Source organism: Lethenteron reissneri, chromosome 43, assembly GCF_015708825.2.
Source record: "Lethenteron reissneri isolate LAM-NWPU_2019-01 chromosome 43, ASM1570882v1, whole genome shotgun sequence".
NCBI classification, from domain to species: Eukaryota; Metazoa; Chordata; class Hyperoartia; order Petromyzontiformes; family Petromyzontidae; genus Lethenteron; species Lethenteron reissneri.
Window position 1 is genome coordinate 2,606,982 of NC_083821.1, and position 25,134 is coordinate 2,632,115.

General features: G+C 48.2%; 1 protein-coding gene across 15 annotated transcripts in view; it reads right to left on the minus strand.

Moving 5' to 3' along the window:
- Window positions 1-204: 204 nt before the first annotated feature.
- Window positions 205-25,134, minus strand: part of LOC133353345 (pumilio homolog 2-like) — a 38,340-nt gene continuing 13,410 nt past the window's right edge. For 4 of the 15 annotated variants that reach the window (XM_061569510.1, XM_061569505.1, XM_061569508.1 and 1 more), the window contains 20 exons: window positions 21,518-21,586; window positions 20,109-20,214; window positions 18,712-18,920; window positions 17,912-18,090; window positions 16,497-16,866; window positions 16,029-16,146; window positions 15,299-15,415; window positions 14,402-14,544; window positions 13,275-13,410; window positions 12,200-12,367; window positions 10,655-11,200; window positions 9,525-9,788; window positions 8,457-8,979; window positions 7,332-7,461; window positions 6,735-6,864; window positions 6,048-6,193; window positions 4,542-4,667; window positions 3,677-3,798; window positions 2,243-2,435; window positions 205-1,791 (listed from right to left, as the gene is read on the minus strand). In XM_061569510.1, coding sequence (XP_061425494.1) covers window positions 1,657-1,791; window positions 2,243-2,435; window positions 3,677-3,798; window positions 4,542-4,667; window positions 6,048-6,193; window positions 6,735-6,864; window positions 7,332-7,461; window positions 8,457-8,979; window positions 9,525-9,788; window positions 10,655-11,200; window positions 12,200-12,367; window positions 13,275-13,410; window positions 14,402-14,544; window positions 15,299-15,415; window positions 16,029-16,146; window positions 16,497-16,866; window positions 17,912-18,090; window positions 18,712-18,920; window positions 20,109-20,214; window positions 21,518-21,586 — 3,930 coding nt within the window. In that variant the 3' untranslated portion in view covers window positions 205-1,656. Of the gene's footprint in view, window positions 1,792-2,242; window positions 2,436-3,676; window positions 3,799-4,541; window positions 4,668-6,047; window positions 6,194-6,734; window positions 6,865-7,331; window positions 7,462-8,456; window positions 8,980-9,524; window positions 9,789-10,654; window positions 11,201-12,199; window positions 12,368-13,274; window positions 13,411-14,401; window positions 14,545-15,298; window positions 15,416-16,028; window positions 16,147-16,496; window positions 16,867-17,911; window positions 18,091-18,711; window positions 18,921-20,108; window positions 20,218-21,517; window positions 21,587-25,134 lie in introns of all 15 variants that reach the window. The other 11 variants (XM_061569509.1, XM_061569504.1, XM_061569507.1 and 8 more) reach the window with 7 other exon arrangements.

The window sequence follows — 25,134 nt, forward strand, 5'->3', positions numbered from 1 at the left end:
GACAAAAAGAAGCCAATGTTTAAAAATCCCTCACTTCCTTTTGAGGTCAAATCAATGTCTGTGCGCACCGCTCGGGGCTGCGGTGTGGAAAGATGCAGAACATGCGACACACGTTCGTCGTCACTCGCAACGAATCCAATGTCCGAGGTCGACGCATCTCCTCTTATAATCTCCCGCGACTACACGCAACGTGTTGTTTCTGTCGTCTCGTTTTCAAACTTTCTTTCTTCTCCCATGTTTTCAAGAAGGCAAGCACGGAAGGCTTGTGGTGGTCAAAGTAACCCCGTAAAGGTCGGTGGCGAACGCGTGCCCCCCTCCCCAAAAAATACATATGTATACGTATAAATATATATGTATGCTTGGCAAGCGCACATGTACACACACACACCACACGAACCTTTACACGTGTACAGCGATAGGTGGTAAAAGTCTTCGAAAAATGCAAACGACTCAATCGACGCCCTCCGAACGAAGTCCGAATGGCCACGCTGTCGAGCGAAATCGGTGTGGCCTCAGCGGCCACGCGCGGTTGTGGCCTGACACGAGTTGGCAGACGCAGTGGGGGTGGGGGGGGCCGCAACTACAAGACGACGCTCGGGTGAAACTCGCACAAGGTGGTCCGGGAACCAACGGAAGGGGGGGGGGGGAGAAGCCGAGAGACCACTCGTTGAAGACCGCGTGAATATGCATTATCTGTTGTTGAAAAATCGAGTCCAAACATCTGACAAGTTTTACAAAGACATTTAACACGAGTCAGCTTCCCTGGACATTAGCACATGTAAGGAACCACTTAACACCCACTCTTCTCCTGGCCTTTTTGTTATGTACAGCAATTCACAAACTATGTAATATGTTGTGTTTTTTTTTCTCACTATGGACACTACAATAAACCACAAACCGATGCTTTTGTACAAATTTTTTTAACCTCAAATATACGCAAATCTACGACTAAAAACTTGTACTGCAAATCTCAAAATTTCTTTACAAACTTATGAAAAAATGGACAATCTAGTTACAGGTTAACGCGGGGTAAAATTAAACGCTACTCAATTTAAAGGCTGTGAGTGGCGCGCCGAGCATCGCCCTCGCAAGCGGCCGTTTGTGTGGGCAAACTCTGAGTGGGTTAAAGATTTAAACGTCTCCTTCAGTGCCCAATGCGGGGGCCAATGTAATGTACAAACCTATTTTACAAATGGCTTCTACACGGAGGCGCCGATTGGTCAAGCGGCGAGGACCGCCGGCGTGTGAAAGAAAGGAAACACGCGCGGCGCTGGTGCCGACGAAACGCTCGCGCGAGAGATTTTAAAAAACCAAACTCCGCCGCAGCCGCTTGGGAGGAATCGCGTGGCGAGTGGGCAGGAGTAAGAGAACCAAGAGAGGTTTTGTCTTGGTGATGGTTATTTATATTAAAAAATAATAATGTACAGAAAGGAAAATCATTACCTCGGGAAGTAACACACTGGTTAATTTTACACTGGGACGTTTAGGGGGGGAGTGGGGTCCTTTCTAATGAGCTCTCTCACAGGTCGACGGTGAAGGCAGGACGGAGCAAAAGAAAGGCTGCCCTTTCACCTGCTCGGCCTGGGAATAAAGCCCCGTGAGAGTGGGCAATGGCGGGTGGGTGCTGGGGACGACGGGTGGGTGGCGGCCGCTGTTTCAGATCATGCCGTTGGCCGTGGGCACGCCGAGGGGCCCTAGATCGGCGCTGTTCTTCAGGAAGTACTTCTCCAGCTTGGCCAGGATGTGCTTTCCGTACGTGTACTTGCGCAGGGTCGCCACGTGGGGCCGGATCTGCACACGGGAAAGCGCAGGGAGAGGTGGGGGAGGGGCGGCGGCCGGTCAACAAAACCTTCGGAGACCTTCATGCCGTGGATGCACTCGGGGAAAAATATGTAGGGCAAAAAATTTAGTCGGCAAAAATTTGATCGTATACGATCGTCCTTTTCACCGAGTGGGCAGCTTAGCCAATTTACAATCAAGTCGCAAGACAGATGCCAACGTGACTATCCAAGGCTGTGCGCCGTTGACCAAAGCCACTTTCCATCGCCTCGTCCAAACCCCATTCTCTTAACCAGCTGCTGTATTAAATACGTTGCTGGCGACGACTGCTGGCGACGATCGACCCAGGCATTGCCACCGTTTCCTAAAGGCGCTAATTTTCTGTTGAACACGGACAGCAACAGACTAACCCCCCCGCCCTCCCTCGACCCTAACCCCTCAAAAACCTCCGCCGCCCCGTCACCTTGTGCATGAGGATCTTGCGCTGCGGAGGCTCGGCAACGTCGATCATCTTCTGCACAACATAGTTGGCGTACTGATCCTTCATCATGGCGTAGAGCGGTCCGTGCGAGCCCTCGCCGCTCGCGCACACCTCCTCGATCAGCATGGCTCGCTCGGCACGCGACGAGTGCGACACGCACTTCTCCACCACGTTGCTGCCGACGGGAGGAATCCCAATTGAACGTTGTTAATTATCGGTCCCGTCTTTTTTGGTTTATTATATCACGGTGGGTTGAGCACAGGCTCCAGAGACCCAAATAAACAGCATTGTTCAAAACATTTATGAACAGGTTTAACACTTTCTGGCAATAAAACAGGTGGAAAGACGTTCGAACACCGGATAACTTTTGCAAGGCATCAAGCGTGCATTCACTGCTCAATCCGAGCTATAAGTATTCTTGAATTGTCTCTGTACTGTTTCGCCTTTTGGTGTTCTCTGGTCTGACACTGGTGAGACAAGGCCATGGAGAAGGCTGTTGCTGGTGTCGGTCAATACGTTTCAAAGACAATGCCATACATGATCAGAGCATGTTTATTTGCATGTTTTGCCATAAGTATGTGTGGTTAATGCAGACGTGATGCCCTCCAAAAGGTATCTATGTGGTGTTTGAACATCCTAACACCTCCTGTTTTCTAGCCAGAATGTGATAAAGACTATTCTTATTTTTAATCAGTTTTGATACTGGCAAAAATGTCCCATAGACAGAGTAGTGTTGCACTTGTAATAGTTAAGAATGTATTTGTTGCCTTCATTGAGCAAGGTTATGAGAGTTTGGAAGAACAGCCTCTGGGAGGAGATTCCAAAGCAGCACATACTGCTACCAATGATAATTGAATACGTATTGGGGAAAATGTATGCACTTGCATGTATTCTGTAATGCTTTCTAACATGCATGATAGATTGCTATCATATGCTTATTCCTTCCTTGTTTCTACGTATTATTTTGTCAAACGCTTACAATGGACACAAGGCGTAATTAACAAGCCTCGGCATTTGGGATGGAAAGATACAATTGAAGAACGTCCGTCTTGTCTCGTTTTTAGTCTTGTTAGTGAGGTTATCATTTCACATGTTAGCCTAAATATATTATTAGCAGTTAAGCTGAATATTTCCATCATCTGTCGACAATCCATTCTTACGCGCAAACTTCAACGCACATTATCACGAGCGTAAAAAAAAAATATTTTTGGTCGCAAATCGATGCCCAATTGGATACAATGAAAGCTAAACATCTCCCATGCGTGTCTTAAATTCCACGAAAGCTGCGTTCTCCTTTTTTTACGTGGCGCACACAAAGTAGCCAATTTCGCGGTACCCCTTGCGATTTGGTCAACAGGTCAGACGCAGCGCGGTGGTGGTGCGGGCCGCCCTGCTTAGCTGCGGGCCATAACGTACCTGGCGAACTTGTGCTGGCTCAACGCGAGCACCTTCCCCCGGAGCTCCGCCACGATCTTGCTTTTATCCTCGGGCCGCCCGTGCTCCAGGACGTGTTGGATCACGTAGTTGCCGTACTGATCCTGCCGGCGACGACGCGATTCAATGTTAAAAACCGTGAGCTGCGGCATTTTAGGTTTTTTGTTATTACATTTTTTGTCACTTGCGAGCAAGCGTTCACTAAGTTGCGCGTGTTTTTTTTTATTTGATAACAACACGTGAGCCCCGGGCATACCACACCGAAAAGTTCCAACAATGGGGTACAGAACGTCACCGGGACAAACAATCCCGGGCTGGGGACCTCGTGCAAATTGGGGAAGACGAAGATTTAAACGTGGAGGGGGAGACGGAGAAGAATAGTAAGCAATGTCCAGTGTCCACGTTTCCAGTGTGTGTGTGTGTGTATTTAAAATACGTCACAGCAGGCGATATGCAACTCTGGCTGTCGCCTGATGAGGCTGGTTGTAATTACCGAATTGTGTTTTTGGGATTACTCAACAAGACATCGGGTGTGCTGAACGAATAAGGAATTGGCACGTTTTGTTGAGGTGACGAACCTTATTAATTAATTGGCTGTGTCGGGTGGTGCCGGGTTTATCGACACATTTATATTTACGCGCTCTAACCCAGGGAAAAAAAACCTCTCATTATGGACGAATTAAACATGTTATTCACTTACACAAAGATCCCCCGTATTGCCTTAAAAGTGGGGGAGCAAGTGCTGTTAGCAAGCACCTATGAAGGCCGGAACGGCACACGCCGACACACACACCCACAGGAATATTTGAAACAACCGACGGTTGCGCTCATGGGCGAGGGCTCCCACCTGCACGAGAGCCTCCGTGTGCTGATGCAGCTCCTCCAGGATGGGGAGAGTTTGCTCCGGGGTGCAGTGCTCCAGGATCCTCTGTATCACGCGGCATCCGTACGGGTGCGTCGACAGCGCAAACACCTTCGCACGCGGATCCAGCGAGGAGTTACGGGGGGGGGGGTGTACGAGGACGAATTAGTTCGTTCCTTTTGTGAGCGAGCAGAATTTTCGTACCGATCGGTACCACGTATTATTAAAAGACGCAGAGCGAGCAAAACTTTGACATAGAGAGCCTGTGTTAGGCTTGTACGTTTGCCCAACGCCCTCTGTCCCGGAGCTGCGAGGCGCAAAGCTTGAAGCTTCGTTCAAGAGACGCGATAAGAAGTTAAAGACGCGCGTGTTGCGGGCGTTATGCCCATTTGCACCACTAGAGGGGACTGTAACGTTTATTGTTACTTTCAATAATCGTTCTCATTGATGAAAGCTTCGATTGTGTGTTGAACAGCCTTATAAAATGTTTTTTGATTTGGTGACTGAATATTCCTTGAATTGTATATTCACTGATGATACTTAAAATGTGCTACACAATCAGGCATTATGTTTACAGAAAGAGTAGGTTTCTGAAGTAGCCTGCTCGAAAGGGCCATTGCCAAGTCTGCAGAAAGGTCATTGCCTTCTCTGAAAAGCCATTACCTAACAAGTAAACCCGTAAAAACAAAGTTTTTCACTATAAATCCTTTATATGCGTGGCGGCTAGAGTCCTCTCATCCTCTGGCTTGAGATGGCTGCCACCTATGGGTCAGATGATTGTCTGCCACCATTAAGCAATTGGTAATTAAATATTTAATTTGTTTTCCCTAAAGTGTAAAATTTTGGATTTTTTTTTCACGAAAATTAATTGTCACACACAACGAGTCTGTGTGGAAAATGTCAGCTCGATTGGATCACAGGAAGTGGGTTTAAAAACGAGCGAAAGATTTGCACGGTCCTAAGCAAGCAAGCGAACTTAATATAAAGGATTAAAAAATATATTCACCTGTGGAGGACGCGGGGATCGATCCCGCGACCTTTGGCATGGGAAGCGAGGGCGCTACCAACTGCGCTACTCCGCCACGGCCTGTGGAGGGGTTACGCTCTGGGCTCTTACACTATGACGTTCAGCCAAAGCCATGAATGAGTTCTATTTGAATATATGTAAAATAATTTTTTTTGCCTAAAAAGTGTAAAATTATGGGAATTTTTTTTCACGAACATTAATTGTCTCGCACTACGAGTCTGTGTGGAAAATGTCAGCTCGATTGGATCACGGGAAGTGGGTTAAAAAACGACCGAAAGATTTGCACAGTCGTAAGCAAGCAAGCACGCAAGCAAGCACGTAAGCAAGCAAGCGAACTTAATATAAAGGATTTAAAAATGAATCTACTTTAAGGACTGACCATTACCCACAAAACATTGGCCCACCACTTAACCCGATTTCCAAAACGACATCCGGACAGACTCACGCGTGACAGGCGAGCCTACCTGTCCGTGGAAGGCGTCGATGACGAACTGCAACACCACCGGCTGCACGCACTCGATGCACTTCTGAACGACGTGGTTTCCGTTCTGATCCTTGACGCACTTGAGCACGTGTCCGTCAAGCTCGGCCACCATCTCTGTCTGCACCGCCCGCATGGCGCAAAGACGCATTAGGCGCAATTTACAACGCTGCTCTCCTCCGCCAGATAATGACGACCGCTCGGCACTTGAACATATCACAACGCATTGATTGTTCAATTAATATCATCATACTTTGATACTGGCAAAAAGGTCCCATGATAGAAATCATATCGATTGTATTGTACACGCCAATGACCATCTTCCCCAAAGCGAGGCCGTGCCTGGTCAGTGTTAGGATGTACTGTACTAGGATGGGTGACCACCAGGGCTTGCCAGATGTAGGCGTGGGACTGCGAGACTTCTACGTGGACGTCCCTGCAACTAGTTGCGAAGAATCAAATAACCGGTTGCTGCGGGCAATTAAGTTGCGTTGATTGCGAGCAATTTAAGCGGTGTCAAACGATGGACTGCTCCGGTGTGGACCCAGCTTAACAGTCTTGTTCGTTTCATTGCTCCTCTTCGACGAGGACCTCTGGACACCACTCCGAATCTAGCCTTTCCACACTTGGTTACAGGTAAAGTGTCAGCGCCCTAAACATGTCATTGATACCTGCTGTTCCTGCGGGAGAGACTCGAGGGCACGCTGGATCACTCGGCACCCGTACATCTGCAGCGCTAGGGGCAGCACGTGGCCACGGATGCGCTGTGCCAACGCCAGCTTCTGCTCCAGACTGCCAAACTAGTAACGCGGGAAGGTGGGGGGTGGGTAGTGGGGGTGGGGGAGGGAGGTGGGCAAATAGGCAGATGTCAGCAGGGCAGTTGGGAAAGGCAACAAGGGATCGAGAGGGCGGGAAAGGACCTCGAGTGGCATTATTGGATTTTCATTTGTAGTGACATTAAGGCGAGAAACTTGAAGATCAATCTGAAAAACTAATTGGTTGCTGCTGTTCTTTTTAGTTGGGAGTGTATTTTCTGAATGTTTATCTAGTTGGAAGCTCATTTAAATGTAAAAAAAAATATGATAAATACAATGTATGGAGCTGATAATTCAGTGAACTTATACCTTCAACAACAGTTTTTGTTTACCGTTTTTATGGTTGCCAAGAGGAGGGGGGGGAACCTCGCCGATTTTGGCCAAACGATGGCAACCCACAATGATGAAACGGAGATCTTTCTTGCCTCTCTCTCCCTTCGACGACTGCTCACCTCGAAGAACTTCTGAATGACGTAGTTGCCAAAGACGTCGGTCATCAGCTGGTAGGAGGCCTGCAGGATCTCATTGAAGACCAGCTGTCGCTCCGCCTGCCCCGCGCGCTCCAACTTTTGTTGGATGAACCTTGGGCGGTGGTGGAGAGACGAGGGGGTGGGGTGAATGAACAAAACTGTGACGAGCGGACAAGCAAGCAAGCAACAGGCGCGACGTCTCGACGCAATAGCAACGGACGTCAAAGCGCGCGCCGACCGATGCCGAACACCTCGTCGTCGCTGGTGCAGAGACATCGGTCAACCTGGACGCGTCTACGTATGCACGTACGTTGAACTCCTTTTCACACCGTACGTAGCCAACCGTGCTAATCGGAGGTGCGGGGGAAGGACAACACATCCTCCAGCTGCCTCTAGCGCCGCAGATGTACGGGTGCCGAGTGATCCGGCACGCCCTCGAGCATCTCCCGCAGGAACAGGTGTCAATCTAAATCTGCTTCAAACGGAAGCCGGCTACTCTGAATGACACCGACACACGGAACTGTGGTGTGAGACAGATCGTGGAGCATCTATTGGTCACTCGGCTGCTGGAGGAGCAGAGCGCTATGCAAGGCCCTCACGCCACAGCTATAGACCAGAACACGTCGTCATCATGAGCCTGATGATACTGGATACAGATATGACTGTGGCGGCCACACACGAGAGGAAGCATGCCCGAATGCAGCAGCACCTTTAATTCATTGCCCAGACTAAATAAATCAGCAAATGATCATTTTACCTATTTCTTGGTTTCAGCTAACCACCGGCAAAAGTTACTGCGATATTTTTATCGTAAAAAATATACTTTTGCCCACAAATGAGGACAACTTCCAATCATGTGACAACGGTCGCATGAATACCCGTGGATGTGTGTTCTGTAAATCAATTGATGTTCACAAACCACATTTAAAAAACACATTTTTCGTTGGGTAGATAGATCTGTCAGAATCGGATTGCCGTACCAAGTTGCCATAACCGTTCACAGCAAAATGCCCTGGCAGTGACGGCTGCCAGCGATGATTTGCCGTAAAATGTCCCTCGTACATCGTGGCCTTCACAGCATTCCTGGCCGTGGGGTGTCACCCTCACCTGGAGCCGTGCTGGTCTTGAGCAAACTCCACAATGTGCCCCGTGAGGTCTCGCAGCTGCAGGTTGGGGAAGCGGTTGTTGCGGAAGTCTTCCAGCAGGCGACTGCGACCAGGGTTCAGTCCGTCCATCTTCCCGCCGGGTCCCCCTCCAACGCCGCCGACGCCGACGCCACCGCCGCCGCAGACGCCTCCCCCGACGCCGACGCCGCCGCCGCCGCCACCGCCAGGGCCACCTCCGGCCCCGCCGCCGCCGCAGTAACGGAACCGCATCGCCGGAGCTCCGCCGCCCACGCCGCACATCCCACCCGCCGCGCTGCCGCTCCCCCCGCTGACGGCCGCGGCGGCCGCGGCGGCGGCGGCGGCCGCGGCGGCCGCTGCTTGGGTCGGGAAGAGCTGGCTGCCCGAGTTACCGAAGAGCGCCGAGGCGGAGCCCACGCCGACGCCCATGCCGGCCGAGCTGCGGAACTTGGCCTCGGCACCTGGCGCCGCCGACACGAAGCGCCCGCTCCCACTCGTCAGACCCCCTGGGGAGGAGATCGCGGCGGTTGGCACGAGTCCGCATGCCAGGGTCGCCTGGAGAGGCGCCAGTGGTGCTTTAAAAGTCCATCGATTAAAAATTACTGGGTTTGGCAGTGCCATTGGCTCAACGTCGCTACTACGGCCGTGTCTGAAGCTGTTGTCAATTCACCGCGATGAATGGGTGATGAATGGCCTGCAAGCCCTGCTAAGAGTATGCAGTGTTGCACACTCAGCAGTATTGGCTCAATGCCTATCGCTTTGCGACTCATAGCTGGCAGAAGCTGTTGTCTCAGTGGTCAGTTCTACCACTAAGAGCGGGTTTTCTCCGCTCTCCTCGTCAGATCATGCCCTCTAAAAAAAAACAATTTGTAATGACTCAAACTCCGTGTATATAATACCAGACAAATCCATGCTGTTCTGCCTCCTGAAGGCACCTGCCATGCAGCACCCAATTGTGTCGAGCACATATACACGCAGTACAACAAACGTTTTATGTGGGCACGAGCCGTACGCAGGTAAAGCGGATTTGCGCAGAGGCGGGCAAACTCACCTAAGGCTGGCGACCAGCCAAGATTGAGGTTGGACGCTGATCCATGCGAGGGGATGGACAGCGAGGGCGGCGGAGTGAGCGAGTGGGGTGGTCCGTGGCTGGCTCCCAGCATGCCGAGTGGTCCGGGCGAGGTGGAGAATCCCAGGCCGTTGTAGAAGGGCTGCCCGATAGGTGCCAGGCTGCTGCTGGGTCGCTTATAGTCTAGGGCTGCGCCCAGCGAGTCACGTCGTAACCCCAGCGGCCCTCCGCTTGCGGCGGACGTGCCTGCGGATATAGCGGAACGATATGTCTTCACGTCGCGCGGGCTGGCGCTCCACGTTTCAACGGCCAGGTTTGTCTCGCAAAACTAAGTCGGGCCGACACGGAAGACATGAACGCACCTCGCTACGCACGGCGACCTCGTTAAAGGGCACGTCGCCGTGAATATTAATGTGCGCGCAGTATTTCCATCCCTAGACATAGGCAAATAAACGTTCATGAATATTAATGAGGTCCGTAGAAGGGTTTAATGGATAAAGTTTGGGCCCTTTCACTGCAAACCCACATTCTAAAATACATGCAAATGGCATCATGTGCTATTAAGCATGCAATATTCAAGGACTTTTTGCATAATGTGACCGTGCTCTTTGCCCCCTCTAGATATAAAATTACTTACGTTTATGTTTTTGTAAAAGACTACCCAATTGCACTGGGCAAGCAATTAAACCAAGAGTTTAGAAAATACCTTCTACTTGAAAAAAATCTGTTGCCAGTTAACTGGAAATAATTTAAATAATTGACCTTTTTAATCCAGGAAAACTTTCAAGTCTCAAGACTTTGTTCACGAGGATCCTGCATTGGGATGTTTAACTAACTCCGTAAAGGAGTTTGGCACATGAGAGCACACTAGATAAAAAAAAATCTGACCCAAAAAAAATATTAATCAACACACAAGAGGGGCTGTACCTACGACATGAAAACAATAAAAAAAAGCTCTGCGCGGATGGATTCAAGAATCCCCTGCTTTACTGCCACCTCCTGGCAATCTGAACTGCACTGCCAATCCCACAAATTCTGGCATAAACCGTGACCGCAACACCACCCAGCAGGAAAACCTGACAAACGCTGAAGCTTCTAGTGGCTGCACTGACCGGTGTTGCCAAAGCCCAGTCCGGAGCCGATGCTGGCGCCCAGCGACGCCTGTGTCGGGCCGCTGTGGTTGCCGAACCCTCCCCCGAGCGGTGAACCCGCGTTGCCGAGCTGGTGGGCGCCGGGCGACGGGCCGGGCGAGAACAGCGATCCTCCGCCCCCGCCGCCGCCGCCGCCGCCGCCCCCGCCGCCCGACATGCCGGCACCTCCCTGAGACGGGCTGGACAGCGGCCCTCCCATCCCGCCGCCGTGGTTGCCGTAGAACGCCGACGGGTGGCCCTGGGCGGCAGCGGCCGCTGCGGCGGCGGCCGCGTTGCTCATCTGGTGCTGCTGCTGCTGGTGGTGCTGCTGCTGTTGTTGTTGTTGCTGCTGCTGTTGCTGCTGGTGCTGCTGTTGCTGCTGGTGCTGCTGCTGTTGCTGGTGGTGGTGCTGCTGCTGGGATTGCTGCTGTTGCTGGTGGTGCTGGTGATGCTGGTTGGACAGGCCCACGCCTCGGAACAGCCCGTTGATGGTGCCGGCCAGACCGCTGGCTCCACCAGCGCCACCGCCTGCCGCGTGCGAAGCAAGTTGTGAAAGCGGTGGAAAAAATCTTCTCATCCGTGATGTGGTCGGACGTTGTGAGCGGATAAGCAAATATGTGGACGATAGGAGCCGTTATACTAGTGTCTGCATGTACAGTGGTTCTCAACCTTGTTTGGCAACTGTCTGACCCTACATGGTTGAGAAATGAATGTATGAATAATGAACATCAATATTTGAACCAATTACACATTTTGTTAGGTATTCGAACTAGCTAGTAACTGCAAGGGAATAAAACAAATTCGGTGGACACCCTGCACGTGTGCCGTTATTTGTTTGCACTCGCTGGTCACTCTTGGATACCGCATTGTTTCCAATCAATGAGTTAGAAAGGTATTTTATATCGTTCTAGGTTACGATAAGGATTTACATTTCATTGTAGTTATGTTATATTGGCAGATTCATTCATGATTATTCACGAAGGACTCTCAAGCGTGACATAATTTCACAAATTTATAAATCACCCTCACGTACCCCCTGGGACATTGCCACGTAGTACCCCTAGGGGTTTGCGTACCCTCAGTTGAGAACCACTGGTCAAACAACTACATCTCCTCTTGCATGTGAGATTAACCATCAATACATGCAGATAGGAAACCATTTCTGTGCTACTCTTTACATGCGAAACAATGTAAAGCAATGCCCTCCTCCTCCCAGCTCCCGTCCCCCGCCCACTCACTTTGGAAACCCTTATATAAGCAGCTTTCCCCCTCTTTTCTCTCCGCCTGATGAAGACCGCTTGTGTTGCGATCGAAAAGTCGTGGGTTTATTTTTATTTTAAATAAAATGTTATTTTTATTTTCTATCTACGTGACTTTACCGAAAGAACCAAGAATATAAACGTTGTCAATCTACTGTGAGATGAGGAACTCTCCAAGCCACGTGGGTCGTGGGGGTGCGAGGGGCGTGAAGGGGGCGGTAGTGTGGAGTTGTGGCACGAGGGGGGGGGAGGGGGGCCGGTGTCTTACCGGCTTGAGCTGCCGCGGCAGCAGCGGCCGCGGCCGCCGAGGGGTTGATGAGCACGGGCGTGGGTCCCATGAGGCGCACGGGGCCGCCCAGGCTGGAGCGGCCCGCGCCGGGGTTCATGACGAGCGCGCCCGACGCGTCGTAGTACGCCGGCGTCAGCACCTGGTAGCCTGTGCCGTGGGGGTTGGGGGCAGCGAGCTCGGTGATTACACGGGCACACGGCGAGCGACAAGCCCGTGTTTGGCACGGAGCGGCTCCGCCCCCCCCCCCCCCCCGTTCCTCAGCGATTCGATGTTATCGTTAACAAATTCAGGGGTCGATTTTGGGATTCTTTGTTGTTCTTTTGACATTCTCAATTGTAATTTGTTCATTTGCGTTTTGTTTATAGCTTTTGTTGGCTCAATTTGCTTCAAAGTAACATTCGCATAGCTTTTGCGTATAATTCTTACAGATCTTACATAGTTTATTTTCCTACGTATAATCCAATGCATATATTATAAAATCTTCAAAATAAATTGATCAATGGATCATGTAGATGCCCATCATCATAACCATCCATCATGCGCCGCGTGTCAATGCAACGCAGACAATCGTGTCATTCCATTCGCTCCTAGTGTTCCTGCTCATCCACTTTGGTAACTTCTTTCAGATGATGCATCCACACCTCCCCCTCCTCCTTACGCTCACAATATATACATCGCATCGTGTGTCTGACAACTCATGCAATTTGTACGCAAATATTTTTGTTAATTTAGGCTAATGTGATAAATAATGCGGAACTGAGAAAAGTACTAGAAAGTCAACACAAAAAGATAACCTTACAGTACAAACAAGACAGGTAGTACCCACGAGGGAGTTCACACGGAAAAATAAAAGACAACTAAATAATTGGATTAAATAATTTGACCCCAAAATCGTGAAAACCCATCAGATTACGTGGGGAAGTGAAGGGGTGAACCCTCACATTTTTATCAACATTAATGTCGACACACACGTATGTGCACGAGTGCACGCACACAGCCACTCCCGAGTTTGAGTAAGTGTTGGAGGGGGTTGATAAAGGAGTGCGCGTCGCACCTTGTACGCCTGTGGTGAGGCCCGGTCCGAAGGCGAGAGCTTGTCCAGCTGTCACTGCACCCATGGCGTCCCCTTGCTGGCCTTGAGGACTCTGGTTAGGGGTCATAGGTCGCTGGCCACTCCCAGCCCTCAGCATCTTTAAAAGCACACGCGCATGCACGACGTTAAAGTTGCACAGCAGTTTAACGCGTAGGCTTTCGCGACCAGTATTATTCATAATAAAGGTTTTTGGGTTAGTTCGCGTAAGAATAAATGTGTCGCAACCACCCCTCCCCACCTCTGATCTCGTAAACCTGATGGGGGTTCAATGATGACGTCATCCTGTACTATTTAAGACCGGAAGCAGGTGGATGTCTTCACTATTCTAGCAAATCGTCTGAAGATGCTGGATGTAATTGCCAGCGAAAAGTCGTACTCAAATTCTAAACGTTGTGGATTCTCCCTTCAAACACACCGGTGGGCTGAAGAAGTAACTAATTGGCGTTTTGTTAACGTGACACTTTTTTTACTGATTGGCCGTGTCGGGTGGTGGAGGGTTGCGACACATTTATACTTACGCGATCTAACCCAAAAGCCTTCATTATGAAAGTAGCACGTCAGTCATTGCAGCAGGGCCTGTGTGGCAATTAAGACCGTGGCTACAAGAATGTGTTTTTTCCAGTTGGATACTCTCGTTTGAATGTAAAAGAAAAATAGTTAAGATGTATACAACATATAGAGCTGATAATTCGGTGAACTTATCGTTTCAATAACACCGTTTTTGTCAGTTTTTATGTCGCAAAGATGGTTTTCACGTCACGAAACCACTCCCTTTCCTCCCTTTGTATAGCCTTTAAGAGACTGCCATGACAAGAGCTGTTAGAAAGCACCAGTGAAGGCCGGCATGGCAAACAAGAGGAAGAGTGGCGAACATCACGGCCGGTCCCCTTTGTCTCCCCAGTGCTGACGTTGACACGCTGTACCAGGCACTCATTTTTCCCCTATGGGAGGCCCAGGACAGTTTAAAGTATTCGCCAGCGTTACTGGTCACAAAAGTAGGAATTGAACTCGGGTCGCCGGCAGCACGCTCACACACCGCTGGGCAACCATTGCTCGAGACACACGCGCACGAGACTACGAGGGCTCACCTGCTGGCTGGGCTGACCCGGGTTGCCCTGCTGGTTGCCGCTGTTGGAGGCGGCCATGGCAGCGGCCGCCTGTGGCTGCAGGAGGTTGGCGGGGTAGACCCCCCAGGGCATGCCGTAGTACTGTGGGGGAACCACAGTGGGACCTGCATCCGGCAGCCCAAGAAACGGGAAGGTTAACGTCAACGTTGTCGTTTTGTTATCCTCTAAAAGGTTTTTAAACCCCCAATTATGAACGTGATATATGGCCAAATAATTTTTTTTTATGAATCATGACAACATTCACAAATTGGTGGCATTTAATGCAATAGAAACATCTATTGCGTTAAATTAGGAATCTGGCTGATATGGAACAATGACAGTTCAACACGTACACTTTTGCGACCAAAATTACCCAGAGGTTTTTTGGGGTTAGATCACGAAAATCTAACCCATCTAACAAAAAAAACTATATTCTGGATTGTATAATGAATGCGATCCAGTTTCGTTGAGTGTCCCATTCACATGTATCATACTCGTAGGAACACTTTTTGTGAAAATTCAATTTCTCACGGATCATTGCAACCATACAACTGATTTGTAAACGTTGCAAAGATTCATAGTTGTCACCATATTGTAGTTTCACACAATACATTTCAGTCGTCTCTAAACACTCCGTGTACAACCAAAAAAATAAACACCTTGCTGATGCTCTAACATTTTCAGTTGTACAACTGTATGCCTCCAACCGCTGGTTATGTAATGTCTCCCAACTATCAGCAAAATGTGGGGATAAAAAAAAAACACACTACCGAAATGCCACAGACACATAATACCAGAAGGCCGTTTTCCTCATTGATACACACTCGTACAAACAAGAAGCCCAGGGATATAGCAGGCAGGCCACGAACGCAAGGTTACCTGTGAGGGTGGCAGCAGCCAAGCCCGATGAGTAAGGGTCAGAGCCAGGTGGACCAGCTGCACCGATGATGTACGGGTTGGGGATGAAGGCGGGGGCGAGGCCAGTTGAAAACATGCCTACCAAGGGAACACCACAGAAACGGAGCACACTGAAAAATCCACGCGGCGAAACCCACGACAGGCTGGCAAGTTGAGTACCCAGTGAGGTCCTCTTCCCCCTCTAATGTTCGCTTGGCCAGAGGTGAAAATTCAGTGGACGTCTTCGCCAGTTTAAGCCGGTCCCTGCATGCTGACCTTGTACTGCAGCAGTACTGGTTTGAAGAAAAGGTGCATACGGCTGGAAATGCTGGCTTGTGAAAAAAATTACGCTAGTCACAGTATTAACATGTTCTCTTTCCAACAAATTAAAGAGCACAAATGGTACTTCCTCTGCTAGCTAGCTGCATCAAAAGCTCCCTTTGTGATAGCCACCAATCTAATATTACATTTGAATCAAATTAATATCGGCATTGGTGGAAGGAGAGGAGGAGAGGCTGCATCATGAAGGGCAAAGTAGCAAAATAGAGCCGTCTAGGTTGCAACTGCGCACAACGCGACATGCGCAGAAACTTCCAATCTGTTCAACAGGAGCGCGAGGCGGCAAGAGTAAGCAAACGTGTTTGCAATCCAAACGAGCGGGCGCGCACGTTAAGACGATTGCAGTGTCCTGCACAGGTGTGCGGGCGCCTACCCAGCGGTGGTTGTTGTGCAGTGGCCAAGGTATACTGTTGCTGCTGCTGTTGTTGCTGCTGCTGTGCACTGGACATCTGCTGCTGCATCGCCAGAGCACTGGACCTTTGAAAAAGCTGGAACCACACGCGTTTTGTCGATTCAGAGCTGGGCGACCCAAACGATCGGTACATGTGAAACATCTGCACGGACGAAACAGTTCTGACTCCTTGGACAGAAAAAAATTATATTGGTCTTAAATAGTGACTTTCATTTGAGGACAACGAGTTATAGAACATATATAAGAGTACAATACAAACTGGGTCAATAAAAGACAATATTACAGTAAACAAAGAGAATATATAGTTAGCGAATTCAAGCATAAGTCACCGAGGAAAACTGGAAAAGGGCCATTGAACTATAAGACCTTAGAGCAAGCACCTGGCCGAGTTCTAACTTATGTAATGCAATCATCGAGTGGTGTCAGCACCTGCTGCTGTTGCTGCTGCTGTGCCCCGTAGTCAAACAGCCCCATGGGGTTGCCTCCGCCGGACTCCATGGTGACCTGGCCACCCGTGTAGTCAAACTGCAGGGGCTCCATGCCCATGGGCTCCATCATGCCCGACGGATCCATGGGCAACGACTGCCCGTCCATTCCACCGGGGCCAACGCCGCCACCTCCCCCTCCGCCGCCGTAGTCCTCTCCAGGCTTGTTCACACCCACCTGCATGCCAGGCCCACCCCCCACGCCCACGGGCACCCCCACTCCGGCCGCCATCGGGTCCGCCCCGGGGTTTCCAGAGACACCCAGGCGCTCGACAGCCTCGGCCGGTGACGAGTGACAGCTGCCAGGGGCCCGGCTGCAGGCGAAAAATTGTTATTATTCATCGTCAGTCACGATTAATCCGCTGCTGGATGAAGGCCTCCCAAAGCAGTCGCCGTCTATCACGGTCCTGGGATGCAACGATCCACTTAGCATCTGTACAGGAGCTGATCTCATTGATCCACCTCTGCAGTGAACATTCTCTTGGGTGTGTTCCTTCCTTTGGCTGTCAATACTATTTGTTACTCTTGCCCACTGACCATCATGCTTCCATGATTATTATAATTACTGTCATCATTAATTAAAACAAAAAGGACATGAGCACATCAAAGCGGCATTTTATGACCATTTATAAGACGAACAAACTATTTATATCGGAGTACTAATTGATTGACAATATTCCCAAGTAAAAAGCCACTCCATGATTATACTGATTACCCACATCATTAAAGTGTCAACTTACATTTTAAAACAGTGAACTTGTCCAAGGCGATTTTGATCCTTCCAATTACAATACAATTGTGTTATCAGATCCAAGTCAGGGCACAAATAATTATCCACTCAGCATGCTCACAATAATTAATGATCAATGCTTCTGTGGAGGGTGACAATGACGTAGAAAAAAGCAGGGTACCACCTCGTGTCAACCGAATTAACACCAATTATAACACCAAACAACTAAAAGAAAATGTAATTATCAGGGGTGGTCTCTCATGGAGTCTCACTTTATCACGAAAATCCTATGCAGCAACAATATCGATTCTCACACGCATAATATATTTTTGATTGATATACTGCAATAGGTTCATATCACCATACAGCCATTAGAGATATTACAATTATCCGCACCATAGTGGGGGAGGGGGGGGGCGAGAGAAGGCCGGCGGAGAATCCTGCACCGAGATGTTTGCGGGTAGCAAAATTTATTGGCCAGAAAAAGCTTCCTATGCACGAGAGGGATCACACGTAACAATCGGGACACGAAATAAAATCGCAGAGGGAGGGGGGGGGGGAGGAGAGAAGTTATGACAGCTCTCCCACGGGAGGGGGGGAGGTAGTGAAGGGGCCAGCGCACATCTCACCTGAAGTCCTTGCCGTCCGAATCGACGCCGTTCTGCAGGCCCAGCCCGTTGGCCTTCCCCGCCACGTCTCCATCGCCCTCCACCTTCATGCCACTGCCCTTGTCGTCCTCAAACCCCGCCACCTTCACGCCCTTCTTGTCCGCCTTGTCTCCGTCCGACATGTCACACTCGACGGTGCCCTGCGTGACAGCGAATGTCGCCGTCAAGCACGCGTACTTGCTCAGCACTCGCTGGCAGTGCGCGCTCTCTCTGATGTATTCTTGCCGAGGAAATCCTGACTTGCTGATGAAAGTCAACTCGAAGTTGATCTAATGTGCTCTTGATCAACTGAATGCTCGTGTGAGTGATGAATCAAGAGGCCCTCACCCAGTAGATTATTGCACAAAGGGCTGTACGTGTTCATTAGATGACCTCAGTGTTGAATGCTGTAAGTGCCGATGCTGATTATTCTCTCCATGAAGATCTCAGTGCAGATGTCAGTGAATTTCTCAATGATAATCTCAGCGTTGATAATAGTGATGGGGTTATCTTGCTGATGTCAGTGTTTTTGCAGGAGATGACTACGATAATCTCAGTGTTGATATTGGTGACAATTGTCTCCGCGACCACGACCTTAGTGTTGATGGAGCTGATATCATCTCAATGATGACGACGATGACAATCTCAGTATTGTTCACAGTGACGTTCATCAGCCTTGGACAAAGAACGCACGCAGAGTGCCGACCAACACACAATAACGCCCGACGTTCTCCTCCACAGAAGACACGCGCACACACATGCGCGAGAGCGCGCACACGTACGTATGTGGACTTGCGGAGACGCGTGTCGAGCTTGTCTCCAGGTGACGAGCTGAGCACGTACTCCACCATGCTGACACCGAGGCCACCGGTCTCCGAGCGCGGCGACAGCACCGAGCCCACCTCGCTGCCGCCGCCGCCAACACCGCCGGCCTGGAAGCCCGGCTGGCCTGGGCGACGCTGCACCATGATGGGCTGGGACACCGAGTGATCTGCACCGGGTGGTTATTCACCATTAACAACAACGCTTTAACCCCTACGCCGGTTGGCGTACCAGTTATGTTCCCATGCGTTACAGTCAACGCATCCAGTTGAAATTATTGCAGAGTACCCACAGCCAACACTTGATCGCAAGATTGAGCCAAACATGGATTTCTGTATCAGAGGGACATCCCAACACGTGTAGTTTTGTTTGCGCAAAAGTGCCGCTATTGCGTGCGATATAATTTTATCGAATGGAATATTTCATGATAACTGCTGCAGCCGCCACCTTTTCAGGTTTTATCCTATGACGGTTGCCATCCATGAGGGGATCAAGAGTGGGGCAGCGGGGGGGTCTTGATTTAGGGGCAACCAGACCAAAATGGTATGACAACTACTGATTTAATGCGCAACTCTCCTGCATGTAAACCGAAGCAGTCTTGAAACGTGTAATAATCTTTTTTATATACTAACTTTGTTGCTTATAAAATAACCAGGTGGATTCCTGCGGCTATATTGCCCTGGATACTGGCTGAGTTTTGGGCATTAACATTTTACCCTTAGTAGCCTTAGTCGTATACTGTACGCAATTGAGATTAGTCTGTGTGAAGCCATACATAGGATGACTTGCTCATGTTCACAGACGCATTTATGTAATACAAATGACAACATAACATTATCTGCTGGACGTTGTGACATGTGACATCACAACGTCCCTGTGACCGCTATCTGGAAAATACTCAACTTATTCAATAAACAGACACAGGATCTGTTTTCCACAAAAATTACATTTGGTAAATCAGCCAAAGGGGCCTTCTGGAACGGATGTTGTCCATCAGAATTGGATTTAAGCAGGCAAACTCTGAACTGGCTTTCAACTTTTAGAGTTTCATTGCCAGTCTGACCTATCAAACAATTTCTGCCGGATTTCCTGATACAGGCAAGAACTCACTGTGTACACCGTGAAGCCTGTTCAGAACAGTATAGCAACATTGTACACATTTTGTGGCGTGCTGTCATTGTGGATTTGTATACTCAATTGACTCACACTGCTATATTGGATGAGCCCGCGAATGACCCTGAACCGTGACAATTCTTGACATTGTCGAGGGGAGCTAAATCGTTACACCTGACACAAACATCTCTGCATCGTACGAACACGGTTTGTCAGGCACACGTTTAGAAGATTTTCTGCGTACCAGAGGCTCCCCAGGCATTCTCCCTCCACTGGTCTTCCAGGAAAATTCCCTTCGGGCCATCTTTGCCAGTCTCATCTGTCTCCCAAAACTTTTTGCTGGGAAGCAGCTGCTGTCGGATGTGCAGCGGGGCAAGAGAAGGGGGCACGGCGCACGCACGGCTCAGTTAGCGGTATGGAATGCGACGGGCGTTAAAATTAAACCAGGTCATGCAGTCGCGCATCCTTCTGTCGAGAGCAAGCCCCTACTGCTCACCGCCACATTACGAGGTGACCCACACACACACCTACGGCTGCACATTAGTTCCTGGCCGACATGCAACAGTTTGTTAATAATTTATATCAAAACGTTTGTCTTCTCACAGCTTTTGTTTCAAACATACTATTGGTGTCATGCCATGCATCGCCCTGCATGTTACAGAAAGGATTGAAGGAGAGACGACAAAACACCTTCTGATATTCCTTTGAATGTCCTTTTAGCCGCAGACTACGGGATGCGCTTTTCCACACACCCTGCTACAAAGACATTTTGTTGCATAGCAGCCCATCCAATATCTTTAATTCTCCAAGGTGGAATTTTGTAAAGTTAATTAAAAAAATCTAATTTAAAGCAATGTGTTTCTTGTGCAGTCATTTGCGACCATTTTAAGACCACCACATCACTACACGTGAGAACCCTGTTTACAATCGGAGCGAGGAGCTTAAACCCAAATTCAAAACCCATGTTCCATCGCCTAATTTAATTGTGGTGGAGTAAAATGCTTCAGTTCGGAGACGCGGCCAATAATTCAGCACACGCAGCATGACCATTGGCTGTTCTGAATTGAATGGCACGATGATAAAGAATACGTACTTGCTGGGATGCTTTATAAAGAAACTGCAAAACACACCGTTGTTCCCATCAACAAAATTGTATTTAAGACTTAATAACATACTGTGTTGTGTTTTAAGAGCAACCTAAGCTTGAATTAAATATCATATGGACCTTACACATCAGCAGCATAACATCGTTGTAAAAATATTAAAATGAATAACGACAATCGGTATTTGGTTCAATTCTCGTGACAGCAGCTTAAGAGTATTTATAGAAGCAAACTCTTGGCTAATTTCTGAATGCACTTTTGGAAATATATGCATGCATGCGCTCAAGTTTTGCTTGTAATCAGAAGGCAGTTATCAAAAAAATGCGGGTAAATGCGGGTATTCAAATGACATCTATTCTTGCACTCATGATTCATAGAATGGAAGGCTGCCAATTAAGATGTTTGCCTCTGTGGGGGCAAATAACTAAATTGTCTAAATAATCAGCAATGCAAATTAAAGACATGGAATGTAGTGGCAACCTTCATGTCACTCGCAAGGTAAACTACTAAATGCTACGGAGCAAAGGTTGCTTTGAGCGATGTTCCTTACATCTCCCAAGCTCCTCCTTTCCAGTGCCAGCGCTTGAAAGTCCTGGTTCAGCTCATCCACAGAGCGGACCTGAAATAATGAAGACATGTATGGAGACACAGACGCGCAACAGACACACATACACCACAATCGCATGTAGCATACATACAACACACGCACACAAAACACGGACAGACGGAACGCACAACAACGTCGTTCTGTAAATAAGTTTGAAAACTTTCAAGCTCAATGCAGGTCAAAACCTGGATTTTCATTAAATGGTGAGAAAACTATCTGCTTATTCCATACTTTACGGCATGCGATACGCATTTATATACAACTTAAACGTACAATTAAGACAGAATTGCACAGCAGCGAAATATAATTGCATATACAGTGCAATTTAATTACTGTGTAACCTAATCTCTAGGTATTTGCAATGTTCTACAAGGGCGCATTTTTACATCTCACTGGCGTAAGAGCTATGCAAGTTGCAACACATTTTTCATTCTATCCATTGATTGTCACTGGTCTAAAAGCAGACCGCTGAATAACACTACACACCATACGTGCACAATGCCTGAATAAATCTCCAAGCATCACGTTGTGTGTATTAACCCGCCTCGCGTCAGTATCAAACGCTCATGCTCTCTATAGCGCGCAGAGTAGATTTTTAAATAACATCTTATTTATCCAGCAAAAAGCTCATCGAGTCAATACAATCTTTAAGGAGGGTCCTGTAACGGGATGTTTGAACAGTGTTCTTGTTTAAGAAGTAGTTTGCAGTGTGGCTGACAACCACTGACTGAGTAAACCCCATGAAAACGAAACAACACTCCAAAGGTCTGTAGAGATGAGTTCAGAAACCCACCCCTATAATGTACTGCCATCCCCTCAACACCCCAGCAGGTTAGGGAGTCTCACAAACTCTGTCTGCAGCCACTAACGACAGTCATTCCAAATGCAACAAATCCTGCTTCGTAAAACTGTTATCAGTGCCTCCAAACTCTAGTCGACCATCTACTCGCATGCTGAAATCTACAGGCCACGGTGTTGCTCGAGGTGCACTACTCGCGCCTTGTCGCCTATGAGCACCAGCAGCGTCCAAGGGACGACGCACCTCGGGCTTGTTTTCTTAGAGAAATAAAGTGTCCAGTGGAGAAATAACCATCGGCGGAGAAAAACAGTTTCCCGTATAGCCAAAGCAAAAGCTGAACGCCTAACTGGTTAGGTGGCTTGGCGATAGTGAGGGGCTCGCAATCAGAAGTTTTTGAGTTCTAATCCTAGTTGGGAGTCGATTCGGCCCATCACCTCTCCAGTGTCAATAAGAAATACTTCTTTGTAGAGGAGTGAACAGTGGTTTTCCTACGGAGACTCTCCCCTGTCATAGGAATGTGGATTTTCCACCAGTGGCTTAGAAGGACACCACCTCAATGCGTATTTCTAGCAAGGTATCACCGGGCCTGTTTGGACTCGGCGCCTGAATGTGGCATTGACACTGGTAGAGCAACAAGACCTAAAACTGTTTACGCATGAGCACAAATTGGACGTGGATAAGCACAAGATGATGTGCCCCCATTGCAATTAATTGAACGGCTACAAATTAAGGTGGCAATTTGATTCAAGAATCTATACTTTTTACCAATAAAAATGTGGCATCTTTAGTGGCTACAGGGTATTGCATTAAGGAATTACAAAGCTCATTAATCTACTAGATAAAAGCATCATGCTGTGCATTTCACTCATGGGCACCAGAACAAAGAAGTATTTCAGTTAAAAAAAAAATCACGCAGTAAGTGATCGGAAACCAAATGAAATGTGGAAAAGTTTCAGTCTAGACGATAGACACGGACAAATGAGACGACATTAAAAGTCGAAAGGCTAAAATGCGCTTGAGATGACTTTTTTGTTTACTTCATATCCAATCTAAAAATAATGTATTTACTGTCGTGTTAAATTGATTCATTGTGGGTGCATTCATAAGATTTCTGGATAAGCCATTCCTGCAACTTTGGTGTCAAAACACCACAAGCCCTTCAGTAAGTCTTAATTTTGTCGGACATTATAAAATCAAAGGCTATCACTCGAGTACAATTAAGAGCGGAAACAGTTTTGCAATAGTTTGGCCAAACTGCGCCACCATGATAATAGCAGAAAAGTTATGGAAAAATGTAACTCGTTATTTTCTGACCACCAACACAACTAGTGCAGTTCATACAGTGGGGGTTACACAGCACTTTTTTTTTACACTAAGTCTTTGCTGCAGAATTTTGGAACCTTTACCTATTTTATGTCCAACTCACAGCCCAAGACTCCACTACCTGACCTTGCTAGGTAGTCTTCCATTCAAATACTATCTATATCAACCTGCTTATTCTTCCAAGATCCAATACGATCAAGAACATTCAGGGCAAATTGGAAATATATAATTAAAGAATGCACCTCAATGCCTGGCCGTAAAACACTGGTGGCCAGCCAAAACAGTGCCGTGTCGTTGCTGTGACATTTTTTAGCACAATCGAGTCACTTCAACGGTTACCTTATCCGCTGACCTGCATAGCACAGGCACACGTAGGCATGCTGGTCAAAGTTTGCTCTCGACCCCCCCCCCCCCCCCAAATAAAAATACAGTCGAATGTTATTAGCGGCGAAGGTCTCTCCGAGGCAGGACTCAACAAACACTGGTCAATGGCCCAGAGATAACATAGCGTTACTACATGCCAGGTGCATGCATTAGGTCAGTGGTTTCTCAACCCATGGGTGGGATGCCAAAGCCTTTCAAGGAGTGGGGGGGGGGGGGGGTTCGCAAGCTACGGCATTGGTTGAGTGCAGGAAAATTTTCAAGAAGCGTAGGGAACATCAGTGGCACTGCAACATTAACTAAATGCCTTATGAACACCACGATGACTGGGAGGCATGGACATTTGATCATTCTGCTTTGTTGTGGTCGTAGTAACATGGGTAGGGGGACAGGGGCTGAAGCCGGAGGAGCAATGGTTATGATTTGGAAGCCCACTATACAAAAAAAAGTTGAAAACCATTGCCAAGCTGAGCGGCAGACATGTCACTATTCACCATATATTCGTGAATATCACGCTCTAGATATATACATTGAGTCATGCACGTTAGAATTATAGTTTTCCTATTTTTTAATAGCATATTTGTGGCACCCTATTTTGTATTTGTCATAACACTTGATTACAAATGCACCACGAAGCCAAAAAAGAGATCAATCGATAGATTTTTGTTTGGTGGGGGTGGTGGAATCATTATCCGTCTGGTTAACAGGATTTAACAATCCACCCATCCATGATTCAATGACACGTTGCAAATCAAGATAAAGATATGATTGAAAAATTATATTTCTCTCTCTGTAGTTGGTTGTTCCAATAGGCTAAACATTGCACACCATCACCGTGGCACATAGGGAATTGAGTAAGTTTAAGATATTAAGAGTCCTGCGGATGCCAACACCAACGTATAAAAGCGTTCAAGCGTAGCATAAATCGTAACAAATCAATCCTTGTGATGAGCTGCTGTACATTAACTTGACATAGTGATCCATTGCTTTATGAATGAAAATCCGATTCGGCTCCTCACCATATCGAGTCGTGCATGAGAGAATTAATAACTTAAAG